This window comes from Charadrius vociferus, unplaced genomic scaffold (assembly GCF_000708025.1).
Source record: "Charadrius vociferus isolate BGI_N301 unplaced genomic scaffold, ASM70802v2 scaffold704, whole genome shotgun sequence".
Lineage (NCBI taxonomy): Eukaryota > Metazoa > Chordata > Aves > Charadriiformes > Charadriidae > Charadrius > Charadrius vociferus.
In genome coordinates this window covers 661,658-679,343 of record NW_009648036.1, presented here as the reverse complement: position 1 = coordinate 679,343, position 17,686 = coordinate 661,658, and the positions used below count along the sequence as shown (strand labels likewise).

The window sequence follows — 17,686 nt, the reverse complement described above, 5'->3', positions numbered from 1 at the left end:
CATTCTCTAAATTTCTAAAGAAGTCTCCCAAGTGGAGTCAGCTAGGTTTCTGGGTTTTTTCTTTCTGATATTTTTCTACAACATTTATGTATGTTATCGTAGCGATAGCTTGTTTTACGCTGTTACATTATTCTCTACTTAATAATTGACTTCCACCATTTATCATACCTAGGTATTACCCTAGATATTTTGAAGTCACACAAACTGTTGTTTTCCTGTTCAAGTCAGAATTCAAGAAATTTTTTCATTGTGTAAAAATCATGTTTTAAATTTTGTCCCAGAATGAGTTTTTAAGACTTTGGATATGCAGGTTTGATAGGAGCTAGCAGAATTTAGCCTGCAGAGAGTATGAAAGACTAGTGGAAAAACACATGTGACAAATACAGGTAGACAAGTCCTTATGCGACATCTCGGTCATGTTAAAAACTGAATTACTATTGGAATTCTAACAAAACTGTAGTTAGCATTGCATCCCAACAACACATTTCCCTTTTTGGTTTTTATTATAATCAATTGTAAGATAGTTGTTCACAAACCAGACTTCAGTTACAGTGTGCAGTACTTGCAGTGGTTTTTCTGAATAATTTTTTTAAATGTCTTTTAAACAATGAACCACTGAGGATCAGCCTTTCTGATTGAGCAGCCAAACTCCTTTTTCAAAGGAAGATGTATCAGGTTTTTTTACACGTGTGCAGATCAACTAAAGAGCACTTGGGAAATGGAAGTCTGAGAACAGGTTGCTGTCATCAAGACAATTCATCCAGCCAGCGTGATACTCTTGAAAGTCTCAATAACTGGGTTTATGAGCTAAATAAATTATCCTGTCAGACCACATATGGACTGCAGGCAACAGGTTGAACATCTTTGTACTACTAATAAGTACATTTAGTATGGTCTGAGTGATTAAAATAATTTTTTTAAAAAATCCTTTTGTAATTAGGTACTTCAAGGTCTAGATTATCTACACAGCAAGTGCAAGATCATTCATACGGATATAAAGCCAGAAAACATTTTGATGTGCGTGGATGATGCCTATGTTCGTAGAATGGCTGCTGAAGCTACCGAGTGGCAGAAAGCTGGTGCTCCTCCTCCCTCTGGCTCAGCAGGTATGATACTGTATTTAAATGATATGTAGTAAAGTTCCATAAGTATATTAATGCTAATAGTGTATTATTTAATGAAAATTAACATTTGAATAAACGCGTGTGAAAAATGCATGTCTAGTTAATTCTTATTCGTGCTCTGGAGTCTATCAGGGAAATGCTTTCTTCTTAGTTTTGCACATTCAAGTTTTCAGGGTCCCCAGATAGAGAAGAAGATTTATTGGTATAAACTTACTGTCTTCATCCCACAAGCTTTAAAGGCTGGGTTCTAGCCACACTGGAGCCTTGCATCTCTAATATTGACAATAATTAATAATGTTACGTAAATTATGTGTTTATTTCCATTACAAGTTCATCAGTGTCCTTGTGAAATTATCTGTGTTCTCATCGGTTATAACTTATTCTCAGACTGCAATGAAAAGTCTTAGAGTCCCTAGTTTTTCACCCTTGAAAATGGCATTTATTGTACCTAACTGAATTCCTGATAAACCCTTTTCCCTAACGCTCTATGTGAAATGTTTTGTGTTAAACTTGCCAAGAGTTTAGATAGGAGCTGTTCATTATGTTTAGCTAGGAGAAACCAAGGTAAAGAAGTTCACAGCAGTCAGTAAAGACAAACAAGGAGGAAGTGTGGCTTTTATAGTAGTGATCTTTAGTACCATGGTTGCTATTTATTTGCCAGTCCAACACACCAGCCACAGGCAGTGGAGAAATAATAACATTTAAATACCTTTGTAATATTGTCAGAAAATATATTACAGATTAAAATCTCTGAGGTATAATAAAATACCTGCTATATCAGGAACAAATGCTGTGGTCAAAATCCATAAATATTTCACATTATTATATATATTAAGATGCAAAATCTTATAAATCGTGACTATATTGTGTTGAATTTTACATAATGTGTAATCACGTAGCTAGAGGCTGTATGTTATTTGTGTGGGAAGTAACTTGATTTTGTTCATGCAGACTTTATGTTGCTTCCTGACATTAAAATAAATATTATTTTAAGGAATACACTTTGTTCTTAGCAAATTGTAATTAAATCTTTGGCTTTCCACGCAGGACCTGAAGATGTGTTTTCTTTACAGAATTTCAAGAATAGGTTCTGCATAATTGCCCTTTTTAGAGCAGCGATGGTACTCAAGTTTAAGAACCTTAAGTCAGTCTTTTTGAAAACCTTGCCCTCTCGGGGGCGTACAAGCAGTTTTTTCCCTGAACTTAGCAGCAGGAGCTGAACCTATAAAAGAACTCTGAAGTCTCAACTGTCTCCGTTTTTTATTTTGCACTTGTTAATTGCCATATGCCTGTCTGTCTGAAGAAGTTTGTGAGAGATTCTCCTCCCCCATTCAGTTCCTCTTTCTCACTTCCACTTTGCCTCTGTCTCCCATATTTGGTTGTTTTTCTTGGTTTTGGGTATTTAGGGTGTGTGTGTGTGGCTTGTATTGCTGTTCTGTGCATTTTCACAGTTAGTATTGTGATCTCATCAGACCTAGTCAGTGATGGTACCCTTCTGAGAGATGCTTAGGAAGAGGTCCATGCTGGAGATGCTTTTCTGCAGTGGTGTGCTTTTTGCCATAGGAACTTATTCATGCCTTCAGTCGTAGCAATCAGACTATCTTGTTTCAGAACGAAGGAAACAGGAATATTTGACTTTTCTATTGAGTGCAACACTTAGTCTTCTTTGTTGATATTCCCTGAACTATGTAAAATCTGTCTATACCTGCTCAGTCAGCTGTCTACATACATTTCATCTGTGACGACTCTGCAGTCATTTAATGTTTTCTGTCCAGTCTTTACTGATTCAGACTTTCCTTTCTGACTCTCATTAACTCTCCACCAACCACAACAGAGTGAACAGAAATTGGTGCTAGCTCCTTCCAATTCCAGATGCTCTAATGGAGATATCAAATGATTTCAGGCAGCAGGTACTTGTAAAGAGTAAAAAATCTGACTAAAAAAAAAAATAAAAATCACTGCTTTTACTTAGTTAAGAATATTTTTACATAGTTTATACTACTTTCTGCTTTTATAGAATTGTTTTTGTAAAAATGTACCTTTAAAACCTTTTTTTTTCTTTTTAGTGAGTACAGCTCCACAACAAAAGCCTGTAAGTATTGTTATATAATTCAGATTAACTATCTTATTTTCTATGTTTCTGTAGGTATTAATAGCTATTAGGCTGTTGGTAGTCTCTACACTTTTTAAAAGCTTCCTTTGAATAAAGCTTTTATCTTTCAAAGAACACTTTAATTTTAATGTCTTTGGCCTTACCGGTTTTAAGCACAGTATTTCTCTGATGGAAACTCAGAATTCCATAGCTATGTCAAAGAAAGTTAGGCATTACCATTTTCATCTCTTGAGGAATAATCCATTCCGTTCAAGTCCTGACAAAAATGGGTGCATGCACTAAATATCATGCATTGCAGATAGCTTAAGGACTTTAAGGTCTTAATCATCAAAGCCTTAAAGGAGAGTTTTTTTATGAGGTTTGAAAAATCTTTTTGCCATATACGTATAGCAAATAACCATTGATAATACAGCTGTTTAGAAATATCTAAGGTCAAACCTGCTTCCTATGTCTATATGTACAGAACATACATCATTTCATTTGGCATACAACATGGGTGAAAATTAATAGGATTGTCAAATTAACTGTCTGGTTTTGACTGTCCCATAGCTTCTTTTGAAGATAACAGGATTTAGAGATAAACCTTTGAGAAAATGTTTCCCTTTGTTCCTTGTACTTTATTTTTGAATTACATGATGATTTGTTACTGTGATATCTAAACAATGAATGAAAACTGGATAGATCTAAATTATCAAATAGTAAAAGTAGATGTCAGAATTCAGTTTAAATATAAGAAACTGTTTCAATCCTAGCTCAGATGTGTTAATTTTTCTTTTCCTTGTTATTGTACCTGAGTTTTTCAATTCTTATGTTATATAAAATGTGAAACTTTTCGTAATGGCTATCTGTTGTGTGTGATTCATATGTTTTGGGCCAGAAATGAATAATAAAAATGCTTTTCTTTCACAGGGAAGTTGTTGAACAACACAGGATTTATTTAAAATTCCTTAGCATTTTCAATGTCTGGCTTTTTCCTATCATTTTTTTCAGCATACTTTTGCTGGTCATTATCTGCATTGTACAGAGAGAGAAATAATGTATAAAATGTATATGTAAATAACTAGATATGATAGCAGAATATCTTCCACATGCAGTATCATCTGTTGATCTAAATTGACGTTTAAGATTATTGTGCTAGTAGAGTTTATAGGATCATAGGAATTTTACTATGGCGTCTTAGATGTATTTTGCTCTTGTATCTAATAAACAACCATGTAAAAAGATGTATAACTACGTAAAATTTTAATAGCCTTTTTTTTTTTGTATAGTCCTACATCATTCTTGATTTGGAGTAAGATGCAAAAAGCAACATATTTATTATATTGATTGCCATCCAGTATTTTCAAACAAAAAGTAATCATACTGCAAGTGAATTTAGTGTGAGTTGTGTTGAGAATAATTGTTTAGGGGTTTTGTTTTGTTTTTTGTTTGTTTTAATATTTTAGGTTGGAAAAATATCCAAAAACAAAAAGAAAAAACTGAAGAAAAAACAGAAGAGACAAGCTGAGCTGTTAGAAAAACGCCTGCAGGAAATAGAAGAACTAGAGCGAGAAGCCGAAAGGAAAAAAATAGAAGAAAATGTAACTTCAGCTGTACCATCAAATGAACAAGAAGATGAGTACCACCCAGAGGTGAAACTAAAAACAGCTGATATAGAAGAGGTAGTAGATGAAGAACCTGGAAATGATGATGGTTAGTATTCCTGCTTTTATAGACCCTGAATTTACTGTTTCAGTGGGGAAAGGAATTGCAGTATTGCATCTGATACAATGAACAAAATCTCCAGACTTTCCTAGGTCATTAAGTTCCATTTTCTCCTGTAGGTAAAATCATAACTACAAAGTCTAAAAAGGAAAAGTCAGATCTACTGTAGAAGTGAATAAAAACTTCCATAGCAATCTAGCTATCAAATCCCACGAAAAGCGCACATAGAAAGTTCAATAGAACAGTCAGTTGTCATACCACATTAAGTGGCATGACACCAGGTATCTTGGTGAGATAGAGGAAGAATAAGATGAATTTGTATTCTGTAACATCACCGTAGTTATAGTCATCCTTACTTTCCCCTTTTCTTGTTCCAGTGTTTGTTGTAATGATCTATTCGGGTAATGTTAATTGCAGCTTCTTCACCAGAATTTTAAAGATGTCTTGTTAAAATTCTTATTTAGTCCTGGTGGTTTGGAGCATAATTGTTATCATCCAACTCTGTTCTGGCTTCCCTGGTTTTCTTGTTAACTCTCTAATTCTGATAAAAATGAGACTGTCTGTCTTTTGGGTTGGTTTAGTTTTGTTCTGCTCTTAGTGTGAATTTTCCTACTTCTGTGATGTTTGATGCAGATTGAGTTATAGATTTGTAAAGCTTGCCTTCCAGACCTCATCTATCTTCCCTTCATGACATTCTTCTCTTCTGAGTTGTTCCCTTCTGAACCACTTGCCATTGTTTATTTTTTCCAACAGCCTTACTATTTCTTTCTTTCACCTTTAATTTAGATTTTTAAAGTCTTTGCATATTTCAGTGATACTCAGTGTTTCCTTGTGTGATATGTGAGAAGTCAAGTAGTTACTGAAGAGGTAAAAATTATGACTGCCTAATTTCAAACGGTATATTCATGTATGATCTAAGGTGTTGCTCATTGAAATTTTTCAGGTGAAGCAGACGATCAGGATGAAAAAGAAGACACAGAGAAAGAAAACACTGAAAAAGATGATGATGTTGAGCAGGAACTTGTCAACACTGACCCTACAGACCCTAAGTGGATAGAATCCCCCAAAACAAATGGCCATATTGTGAACGGCCCATTCCTATTGGAACAACAGATTGAAGATGAAGATGAGGATGAGGAAGAATGTCCAAATCCAGAGGAGTATAATCTTGATGAGCCAAATGCAAAAAGTGATTACTCATATAGCAGCTCCTATGAACAGTTTAATGGTGATTTGCCAAATGGACGTCATAAAATTCCTGAGTCACAGTTCTCTGAATTTTCAGCTTCAGTGTTCTCTGGGGCTCTAGAGTCTGTAGCTTGTGGTTCTGCTGTTTCTGAAGGATCAACTGTAACTGAAAGAGAGGAGAGCAGCCCATCTCACGACAGGAGCAGAACAGTTTCAGCTTCAAGCACTGGGGATTTGCCAAAAAGTAAGTATTCCTCTTAGTGGCATATACCATGCTTGAAGTCTCTTGGAGCTGTAGGTGATGTCTTAGGAAGAATGAGCAGTGGGGTTAAACCCTACGTATATGTATTATCTGTGTTCAGTGGCACATGTATACAGATTTTACGTTTTATTTGTTTGGGGCATTTTGGTGAAAATTCAGTACCAAGCCTTGTGGGTAGGCTGTCACACATTTCTTTCAGTAACACAAAAGAATGTTTCAATAACAGACAAGAACTCTTATCACACCATTTCCCTGACTTTGATTAAACACTATGTCTAGCACTTCTCTGTGATGTTTACTTTTCTCTACCTACAGGTTAGGTGTTCTAAATGTTTTTAGTTTCTGGGTTGGTGCCAAACCTACTAATGTCCTGGCTTACTTCGTGCTTGAGTCTGAAGATTGCCCGCTGCAAACATGGTGCCTGTGTGCCCACCTCTGCAGTCAGAGAAATCTGTGCCAACTGCTTCCAGATGCTCTCTTTCCTAGGCACTCCCCAGACTTGGGGAGGGAGGTGGCATACCGGGTGAGATTAACCATAGCTAGGGTTGGGTTACAGCTGCAGCCTACTATTGGGAACCCTTTTTTCATTGCTGGCTGATTTCATCTTCTTGGTTTCATCTACACTGAACATTTTGCTCATTGAATTGTACATTGTGTGAATGCAAAATCTCAATTATGATTATTTTAAATTTTATATTTGATCTTAGAAGACTTTCGGCATAAAAGGCAGAGCAGATATCTAGAAATGAAGAGGAGGCATTTAAGTTAGTTTGGTCCCAAAGCATTTTGGTGAATTTTGACCTCCTAGGGCCAGGTTTCAAGGAAAAGCAAATGTATTAGTTTTGCATGGCTTTTAGAAATAGAAGAGGAGGGGGGAAGTTTGAGTTGTTGATGGAAGACTTTGTCTGCCAGTATGGGTGTGTATTGCATTTTAAAAAAGAGACAAATAAGTGAAATAGGCACTGGTAAGGTTAAGAAAAAATTGTAGTAGTCTCATTAAAGGCAATAGCTTAGCTAAGGTTACTTTAAGTAAATTGGATTATTTTTCTTGCATTCAAACCTGGGAGTTACCTGGATGCAGCTTGGAACACAACACAAAAGCATTCTTGCTAAATTCAAACAAAATCTGCCATCCTAAATTTTAGGAGGAAAGCAGAACAACTGTGATTTTAAAAAAAAAAGAATATGCTGTAGAGCTATTTTTAAGGGTATTAGTTAAGTTATTGTAGATGAAATACTTGCACTGACAGGTCAGTCTATACAGGAAAGAGAAAAGGAAGTTTATAGTTGCGAGTAAGCATTATTCCCATAGTTAAAGGGCAGAAGGCGATCATGATCTCATGTAACCTGACTTCCTTTTATAACAAGCCAGTAATACATCCTCTGTTAAGCACAGTAGCCTTTATGTTTCGTTTAAAACCCATTTTCCAAAAAGATGCCTGCTCTTGATATGGACAAATGAAATGATAAAAAAAATTCTAGTGTGATTGAAGTGTGTTCCACTGGTCAGTACTCGGAATTGTTCCAGAAGAATTGTAGCAAGTTTGTATTTGTCTGGCTGCAGCTTCTAGGTATTACTTCGTGTTACATCTTTTCTCAGTCATATTTAAAAATTTTGTAATTTGCTGTGTTTTCATTCATTAATGGTTCTTTTCAGTTTCAAACAGTTCCTCTCTTAACCTTTTGTTAAAACTTAACAAGATGAATTCTTTGTCTCTGTAAGGCATGTTGCCAACTCTCAACTCATGGCTTTTCGATGTGGTTTTGGACATTTAAATTCTGGCCATCAGAGCTACTCAGATCCAAAACTTTTGCCTGTAAATCCTGTTTATTGAAGACATGGAAGGTGAAATCTAGGTGTCATTGCAAAGAGCTGGATCTTTACCATTGAATTAAATAACTCCAAGGTATTATGCATAGGTTTTATTTATAGTGCCAGTGGCTAAATGATAAATATGTGGGTTTCAACTTTAATAAATAAAATACTGAGAGAATAAATCTGTAAACGGATAGAAGAAAATGAAATAGCTTGGGAGAAGATCACCAATGCTGCATCAACATTTTCTCAGATGAAGTCACTGAATTTAAATAGAGATGTATTGAAAAATGCGGTTGAGTGTATTTCTTCCTTTAAGACTCTAGAAGAGCACTTCACACAGTTTATTACAGTCTGACAGGTAAGATAATCTGCAGGTAGGCAAGAAATGTGAAGTAAAATACAACTGAGTAGAGCTTTATTTCTGGAAAGTGTCAAGATCCAGGCTAATAGGTCTTCCAGTCCATCTTTTTACACTCTGTACTCCCTTAAACAATGTACAGGAGGATCCTAAATGTCTGGTAGCCTCTTCCTTTGTGCTGCTGGCAATATATAGGCAGAAAGCCTCTACTGCTGTTTTCCTGGAGTGATGCATAAAATCCTCATGCCTCCAGAGAGTAAAGCTGGTTTTGTCATCATGGGAGCACTTTATCTCCAATAGCCGGAGAAACAAACCTACTTTATTCCTCCTTGGTGTTATCTCATCAGGAGCAACTTACAGATCTTTTATGCAAAAAAAAGAAGAAAGATGGCAAATTCAGCCATAGCGCACTTCTTCCTCAGAAAGAGGAAAAGCTGAACTTATTAATGTCATCAGTAATAATGTTAGGTTAAACAGTAATAAAACAGATTAAGGTGTTCAGAAAGAAGAAAGATACAAGAGTTGCAGGCTACTCAGTATTTTTAAATGGTGCTACTTTTTCACGGTAACTTTAGTGCATTTTTCTGATATAGAAGTAAACTTTATTTGTTCCTCTCTGTCTAGGCATTGCTATACATTATTACATATCATGGTCTCATCATACTTTTTCAGGATGCTTGCCTCATTCAGTGCACAGACCCATTTGTGTTCAGTGGATGAACAGCTATTAAGTTTTTATCTTTTTCAAGTTTTCACTGTGTGACCAAATGCCCTTAAGATAGATCTATTAATTTCCTCATGACTCTTCTCTCCATTTCAGTGTTTGAATGTTTCCTAAGTATACATTCATGCTGAGGCTGTGAGAAGAGGAGGTGATAATTCCCAGTTTTACAGAACTAGGACACGCAGAAGTGAAAATCGGAAATGCTCACTGATTTTGTGCTCAGGTTGAGCTCCTTTGGGTGCTTTTTTGAGAGTACTTGCTAAAAAGTACATTCCTTTTGACTTCACTTTCAGTTGTGAATGATCCATGTTTTTCAAATTCAGAATCCAAGGTCTTATATTCGTCTCTCAGAAAATACAGGACATAAACTTCATGAGTTCTTGAGAAAACATTAAAAGTGTAGGCACTTGCCTATTACCTTGTCATGTCCCTTTGTTAGAAGAAGATTGAAGAAAGCTGTTTTCTGGTGTCATATTCATATGTCTTACCGATGAGGCCTTTTCCCCACCCTTCATTCCACTTTATTTACTGCTGTCATTCACCTTCAAGATGTATGGGAAGGATTTATCTAGCACTATGGGGTTTTTTTTGCCAGTGCAACTGAATAGAGCAAGGTCCTGTTATTTCTTCAATAATGCTTGTGCTTATGTTTTAACAAAATTTAGACTGTACTTTGCAGCATGCTCATAAGGGAAGACATTAATATTAAGCTTACTAGTTGCTGTTTTTAAGTGCTGGATTGAAACCTTATTCTCTCAGTTTATTTTACTTTTATGCCCTATATTAGTGCTTTTTCTAAACTTGAGTCTTGGACTTTGTTCCAGCTTTTTGAGAGGACTGTTTTGTTGAGGTCACTGCCCCTTCTACATTCTGCCATTTAGTCATGTCTTTTCTTTCCTTCTCTTCCCTGGTGGATCCTGTCACTTTCTTTTCTGGTTGGCCGGTATTTCAGTGCCCTGATGGCCCATTCAGACTTGCTGTCCCAGCAGTTGAAGATCCTCATCTGATTTCAGTCACTCCTCACTCATCGTTAGACAATCTGTGTTTTTTTTCCTTGTCCCGTGTCTGGTGTATTTTCCTCTTCCAATTCTTCTGCCATTTAAGAGAACATTATATCCCCATTGAAGTCCCAGGTGCCTTTTGGATTCAGTACCTCTTTCTTATCTTACCACCAGTTTCCAATTTAGTCTTTCATAGCTGTGGGACAAGGAAACTGAGATGAATTGTTTGCTGCTGTGTGATTTGTGATACCTGGTTCTATCTTCCTTGTTCAAGTCAATCTGCTTTCTTTCCAGTGCAGTTTAGGAGCTAGCAGGTGGTTTGTCAAAACAAACAAAAGCAACAATCCTCTACTGTCATATATTAGGGTCATCAGTGTTCCAAGACCCGCTGAAGATTGCAGGATTAATTAGATTAAAGTTCCGCCTTTTTAGTCTGGATCATACTCAAGGCAAATAGGATGTTCAGAGAACTTTGATTCAACACGGAATTATCTGTGAAATGGGTGATAGCCAGGTTTTAGTGAGTCTTTTTCCCCTTGGGAGGGGCAGATTTATTTAAAAAAAAAAAAACAAAAAACAAAACAAAACACAACAGCCAAATTTTATATATAATAGCCAAGAGTGGAAGTGCAGAATTTATTTTCTCAACCAAACCATTCCAAGAACATATCTTTCATGTGGAGTTCCTGGAGTTTGAAATTTAACGTTTTCTGTCTGAATCTATTTTTGGAAACATATGCAGTGTTTTTGCTTAGAAGCTCCTCTGGATATGCTAATAATAGTCATTTGGCAGACAAAGCATGCAAAAATTTTGCACTTGAAATGTAGAGTAAGAAATCCTATTTATATTGCTTTAATTTCTTGTAACATTCAGCAAATTATTTTGATGTCTTCAATGTATACAAAACTGGATAAAGTGTCAAGGCAAACGTGCTTAGACGTAATGAATAGTATGTTCAAAATACTAACTATTCTGCATTTTCCTTGCATTAGCAAAAACTCGTGCTGCTGACTTACTGGTGAATCCACTGGACCCAAGAAATGCAGATAAAATTAGAGTTAAAATTGCTGACCTGGGGAATGCCTGTTGGGTGGTAAGTATAGCTACATCATTTTAGCTATTTAGCCTTCATTATTTAGAACAGGCTTTTTTATTGTTTATTTTTTCATTTGATGTGGTTCTTTCTATTTTAGCATAAACACTTCACGGAAGACATCCAGACAAGACAATATAGATCCATAGAGGTTTTAATAGGAGCAGGGTACAGTACACCTGCTGATATCTGGAGTACAGCATGTATGGTAAGAACAATACAATGTGTATTTTGCAAGCATAAATCTCCTAAAACAAGTTGTTTATTTAGTGAGGAAACCTGATGAGGATGATTCTGACATTTTTGACACATATACGCCATCAAAAAATATGTCATATCAGATAGCTACTGATTATTTTTCCCCTTTATTTCAATTTCTCAAGCATTCTTAATCAAGAGGAAGTATTTTGGAGAACATTTCTGATTTTAATTTGATGCATTTTTAAGCTTGCAATCAAAAATATGCAAGTTTGGAGGGAAATACATGTGTATTTTCAATGCCAAAGTCTAACTGAAGTAGTACAACTGCATGTTTCCTTCCCATCTTAGAATCTATGCAACTGTTTGCTGTGTTTCCATTCCTTTTTCTTGATTAAAGTAGCAAAACAGTGAAACACTTCAAATTCTGGCCAAGTGCAGTGCAAACATTCATAAGATTAGGCTCGCAAACCACAGCTTTAGATTCTAAACTTTGAAGAGAACAAATTTAGTTTATCAGTAAAATATGTGGTAACATTCTGTGGAATTAGTTTTAACACAGTAAAGCTGATTTTTAAAAATCTGTAAAGAATTTTGATTACGAAAAACATAATCATTCAACTTTCTGAAACACTGTAATATCTCTTTGAGGACAAATAAGCTACATGCGTCTTCTCATTAAAGATAGTTTTGGAAATACGTTTAGGAATAACTTTGTCTATTTTAAAATTGAAAACTTATTCAGATCTTTATATTTTACAAGCACATGTCTGAAAAGAGTAAGTGTGTGAGGAGGAGGAGAAGGCTCAAATACTAGACACAGTTTGCAGGCGTGGGTGATGAGAAGAATTGCAGAGCTCAGAGGGAGAGGAGGAGGATTGAAAGGAACATAAAATCCTACAGATATTATAAGCTCAGCAAGCCATTTGTTGGAAACAACTAACCCATAAGTAAAATTGCAAGTATGTTTTCTCTGGAGTTTAATACTAGCTTTTGCTTTAGTACACAGAAAAGAACATCCATTTCCAAATTTACTCTTCCATTTGGGGGCAAAATGTAGAATTTTTTTATTACATTGAAAACAAAGCATAGGAAATATTCCATAGTTTTGATCCTTAGTTCTTTAAGTGGTTCTTCTCTTAACTAATTAAAAAATTACTATAGATACTGTTCATTCTTTTTACCTGTTATTTTGTAAACCTCAGTTGAACTTTCTACCTTTTTATGATGTTGAATATCCTGCATTTGTCTTCCTTTAAGATTGTACCTACCCTCTGCTAATTTTATGTAGTCTTGTAGCTAAAGCCACATAAAAAAGGCTGACACTTGTTGTGTTTAAAGAAAGTTATAGCACACCTAGGGAATATAATGTTCTTACAATATTTGGGGTCATCCAGCCCCTCACACTTTAATTCTTGTCCATGTTATATAAAGACTACTGCTTTCTTCATGCTAGTCCTTTCTCAAACTCAAGAAGAAAAGAAAGCCTAAAGTGTCTTTGCCACTAGGGGTATCTTAATTCAGATTACACAATTGTTTGTGAAATCTCAGTATTTTAATGAGAAAACTATACTTCTGCTTTTTTGTTATGTAAGTGTTAAAGATAGTAGAGCATTTGAGGCAGAAACACTGGAATTCTGTCTTCTGCCACAGACTTTGGGGTTTTGCCCTTTAAAAAATGCCATAGAAATTTTACAGTCTTTCAGCACTGACACATGGTCATTGAATTCAGTTGTTGTCGTTGTATAGTCATGTAAAAAGACAGAGATACGTCTCTCAAGCTCCCCCCCCAAAAGTTCATCATTTCAAAACCCCTCAGGATCCGCTTTTATTCCTGTATGGTTGAGAAAATGGGTCACAGCACTGTGAGTCCTGATCCTGTATCAGATGGAAAACAGCTCTGAGGTAGGGATTGACTTGAAGACCTTAACAACTCTTTCTGCAGGGGACTTGTAACAGAGATTGGCGGCCAGGGAAGCATTCCTGATGTGGAGCTGCAAACTCCCAATTAACTATTTTTAGGCTGTCTTTAGAAATTATGATTTGATTCTCTCCAGTCCCAAAAGCAGCCAAGAACTGTGAAGTACCAAAGTGTTTTAATGCCATTGTAGTCCCACTTGCTTTTTCAAGTTTGGATTCCTTGTTGTACCTGGATGTGGTTCAGAAAATGCTCTTCTAGGTTACCTTGCTCTTGTTTCATATTTAATTCACTTTATTCCATAACGTTTACTGTTATGTGTGTTTTCAAAAGGATTGTCTGCTGGAGCAAGAGCTGGAGGTGGTGTTTATTTTCAGCCAAAATACAGTTCAAATACCCCATTGGCCATGTTGTCCAAGACTCTCAAAGGAGAGCAAGGAGACTTCTTTGTCATGTTGGTTGGTGTGTATAAGTCCAAAGTCATTAAGGACATTTTTGGAAGCAGTACTATGCGAAATGAGTGGTCCAGCAGTATTGCTATGACTTTTTTCTTGGCGAGTTTCCATCCTTCCGTACTTTCCCCAAAGTGACAGTACCAAGCACACATGAAGTGGTGTCCTACCAGCTGATTCTGTATTGATTGTATATGGTATTTGTCATTCCCTGCTTTTTTAATTTTTTTTTTTTTTTAAAAAAAAGGTTGTCAGTTAAGGGGTAGTTACATATTAGTAAGTGACCTAAGTTTGAGGTTTTGTTCAGGTTAGGTAAGTAATTGCTCTGATCATATCCACCTGTCAGAAATACTCATTTGTGAACAGGTAGGAAAGGTGCCATGTGGCTTTGCAGTGGGAACTGCATTACATAATTACAGATTCTGTCCTTCATTCTGATCATGATTTTGAGTTTGGATGAGCTTTCTTGTCTCAATTGAATGATAATGCACATATTGCAAAAGTGTGTGTCTGATATGAATGGTGTGAATTAATGCTAATGCAAGGTATAATAAGGTAGTATCAAAGCGAAGATGAGATGTTATGCTTTTAAAACCCTTGCTTACAAGTGAGTCACTGAGCTAGTTCGCTGAACCAGCACTGAAAGAGGGTTCACAATTTTTTTACCTCATTTAGATGGAATTGTGTGCAAATACATCTTGTAGGTCTGTGTGTACCCACGACCTTCAGATTGGAGATTTCTGACCGGTATTCTCACAGAGACTGATCCAGGTGTGCTCTTTACTCCTCCGTCTGTGTGGCTCTTGCTAACAGAAGACCTGCTGCTTCAAAGTCGTGGTCAGGTTCTCCACCTCAGTGAGCATTGTTTACGTTTCACAACATGGCTGCCAAACTCTCCGGAATGGGCTTGCTCACAAGCAGTCCAAAACACTCTGCTTAGTAGTAAACAGCACACATGAAGACTGCTTAGCTTACAAAATAGAAAAGATTTTCCATCTGTTATATATCCACTACTGTGTCAGATATTCTAGATAATGTCTCTGTTTAAAAAAAAACGAGAATAAACCCAGGCCTTTCTTTGAATTAGTTTAGGGTCCGTAGAATTCCCATGTCGGAGGTTGACCTCCAGGTGTGTACATAAAACACCTCAATCTTTTCATGTGTCCTGGCTAGTAGACTTTATGAAGGACTACTTGGAATGCGTGGGACCAGGATTCACCCAAGGTCTTAACTTGATCTTCACCCAAGGTCTTAACTTGATCTTCACCCAAGGTCTTAACTTGATCTTGTACTTCATGGATCTCTAGTTGAGCCTAAGGTTTTTCACTGCCTTTTGCTTGCTTATGAAATAGTCTTGCTCACTGAGGACAGCATTGACTATGAGAGTAGCAGAGCTACAGTTTCTTGTATTGGCTTGTGTGTATGGCATAAAGTGTTAAGTCAAACACAGAGGTTCTGTTGTACCACAGCAGCAGACTGTCTTTTTTCATCATACCATTCGTTCATCAATTTTACTTAAGTCTAAAGTAATGAGGATGGAGATGACAATGATGTTTTTAAACGAAAGCCTCTGATAATGGTGCCCTGAGCATGCAAAGCACCTGTGTTCATGTAAGGACTCTACCTAAATAGCATATAATGGAAGAGAAACAGTGCAAAAGAGGGAGAAATAACTCAGTGCTAATAACCTTACAGTTCTGTTTCTTTTGGTGTTATGTCGGTGAATAAGTAGCGTTGTAAGCTAGCAGCCTGTGAGCTGAATCTTCTAATTTTTGATGATTTGGCATAGCCCAGTTCTTTTGCACCAAACAGGAAAAGTACCTCTTTGAATGAGATGTAAAGGATGAGAGGGAGTATCCTTAAGACAGTACCAGTCCTCTGCTCAGTCGTCTGAATCTGAGTCTTAAAGAAAAAATAATAATAAAAAAAAAAGGCAGAAGAAAAAAGAGGATGTTGTGTATCTTTGGAGGCTTATAATCAGTGCACACGCAATGTGCTGTGAAGCTAATGAAAGAAGTTAGATGCCAGTGCGATTTTCCAGACTATGACAGAGTTGTTTGCTTGTTCTTTGCTCAGCAAAGAATGCAGCACAGTGTAACTTAATTTTTTTCCCCAGACTTTGGTGACCTGAGTCTGAGTGATTGTTGCTATCGTCTGCTGGACATTTTTAAGTTTTACTAAGGAAACCACACAGTGCCCTTTCTCTTTCTTTTAACAATGTGGCCTATTTAAGTGGGATACTCAGCTGCTCTCCTGGAAAGCTAGACACTGGGAATCTCTCTCCACGTCTATTAAATTCTAGAAAATTCTGTGTTCCCTTTCTGTACTAAACCCTATTTTAATTATGCCAACAGGGAGGTGCATCTCTCATTTTCACTGAAAAAAAGGAACAGATTTGGAGCCAGCAGTGCCTTTGAGAGGATTGAAACCACCCTTGATCATTTAATTTTATCAGGCTGAATTTCTACATTTGCAGTATTGAGAGGGTTGCTTTCTGTGGAGCAGAAACTGAACAGGCACTGCATGATTTAGCATTTCCTAAATCTGCAAAACCATGGAACACAGTACTCCGCTGCTGCTGCCAAAAAATCCTGGCAAGATAAGGGAGTTAGTACTGGCAGAGGGCATCCCTTTGTATTGCTCCTGGAAATGACTGCAAGCACCATGATTCCACTGCTTTTCCTTGTTTATGCTCTTTAAATTGGAGACAGGAAAAGCACCTGAAATGATGAGTCTCATCATCTGACTTCTGTTGTTCATTATGTACAGTCTTGTTTGAGCTGCGGGGAGGAGATGACTATGTCACAAGCTAGGACATTAACAAGACTACATTTTTAACACTTATCTGAGGTGGCTTTTGTGATGAGTTGTGATTCCTGAAATATGTTTTTATAATAAGAACTAGTGAATAGATCATAGCTGTAGATTGGCAGGAAGTCAGAGAAGGAGAGAATTGTACTTGCTGTTTTATCTATCCAAAGAGAATACAAATGATGAAAGAAAATACTGCTGGGGTGAGAGGGAAAGGGGACAGGCAAACAGCTTTCAAAGTGAGGGAGATGCTATTACAAGGCAAGCAAGTTTACAGGGGTGTTTTTCTTAAGAGCATTTTTATTCACGTGCAAGAACTTGGTGGGACAGAATGAAGAATGACCAGAATATAGTAATTTATGCTGTTAAAATTAAACCTGCATGTAAGTGCTTGTAGTTCAGCCCCCAGTTTACTTCTTTGCATAATGTCCTCTAATGTGGGGTGAGGAGGTAACTGTCCTTAACTACTCTTCCTGTGTTGTAAGCAGGGAAAAATGATCGTGTCTCCATGGGATCATGAGTATCATCATGCTAGTATGTGTGAGTGGCACATACTGAAGGTGTGATGACAAGCCTCAGTCTGCACAGAAGCAGTATTTTGAGGAAAAATGGAAAATCAAAAATCTGGTTAGAGAAGAGAAGAATTTCAAGTCACTATGCACATATTTTTCAGTAGGCAGATACTGTACAGAATGCTGTTATTAATCACTGTACACCCTTTTTGAAGGTGGTGGGTGGACAACCTGAAACACTCAAAAGAAAATTATTTTCCAAAGAAACTGATTTTCCAAAGCAACCGCCCAGCATGTGCGTGATTCCAAGATCGGAGTACAGCAAATAATAGAAACCTGTTTCCTTTTCAAGCATCCCATGCATGTCTGTGTTTTGTATATCTGGCCTTTCTGAGCAAGCACCAACCA

At 36.7% G+C, this 17,686-nt stretch overlaps 1 protein-coding gene across 1 annotated transcript in view; it reads left to right on the top strand.

The window, feature by feature from the left end:
* The window catches only part of SRPK2 (SRSF protein kinase 2), a 99,605-nt gene that overhangs the window by 68,271 nt on the left and 13,648 nt on the right, over positions 1-17,686 (top strand). The window contains exons 7-12 of the mRNA XM_009883540.1: positions 941-1,106; positions 3,191-3,216; positions 4,683-4,929; positions 5,885-6,373; positions 11,287-11,387; positions 11,488-11,595. Of these exons, the coding sequence (XP_009881842.1) occupies positions 941-1,106; positions 3,191-3,216; positions 4,683-4,929; positions 5,885-6,373; positions 11,287-11,387; positions 11,488-11,595 (1,137 nt within the window). The remainder of the gene's footprint in view (positions 1-940; positions 1,107-3,190; positions 3,217-4,682; positions 4,930-5,884; positions 6,374-11,286; positions 11,388-11,487; positions 11,596-17,686) is intronic.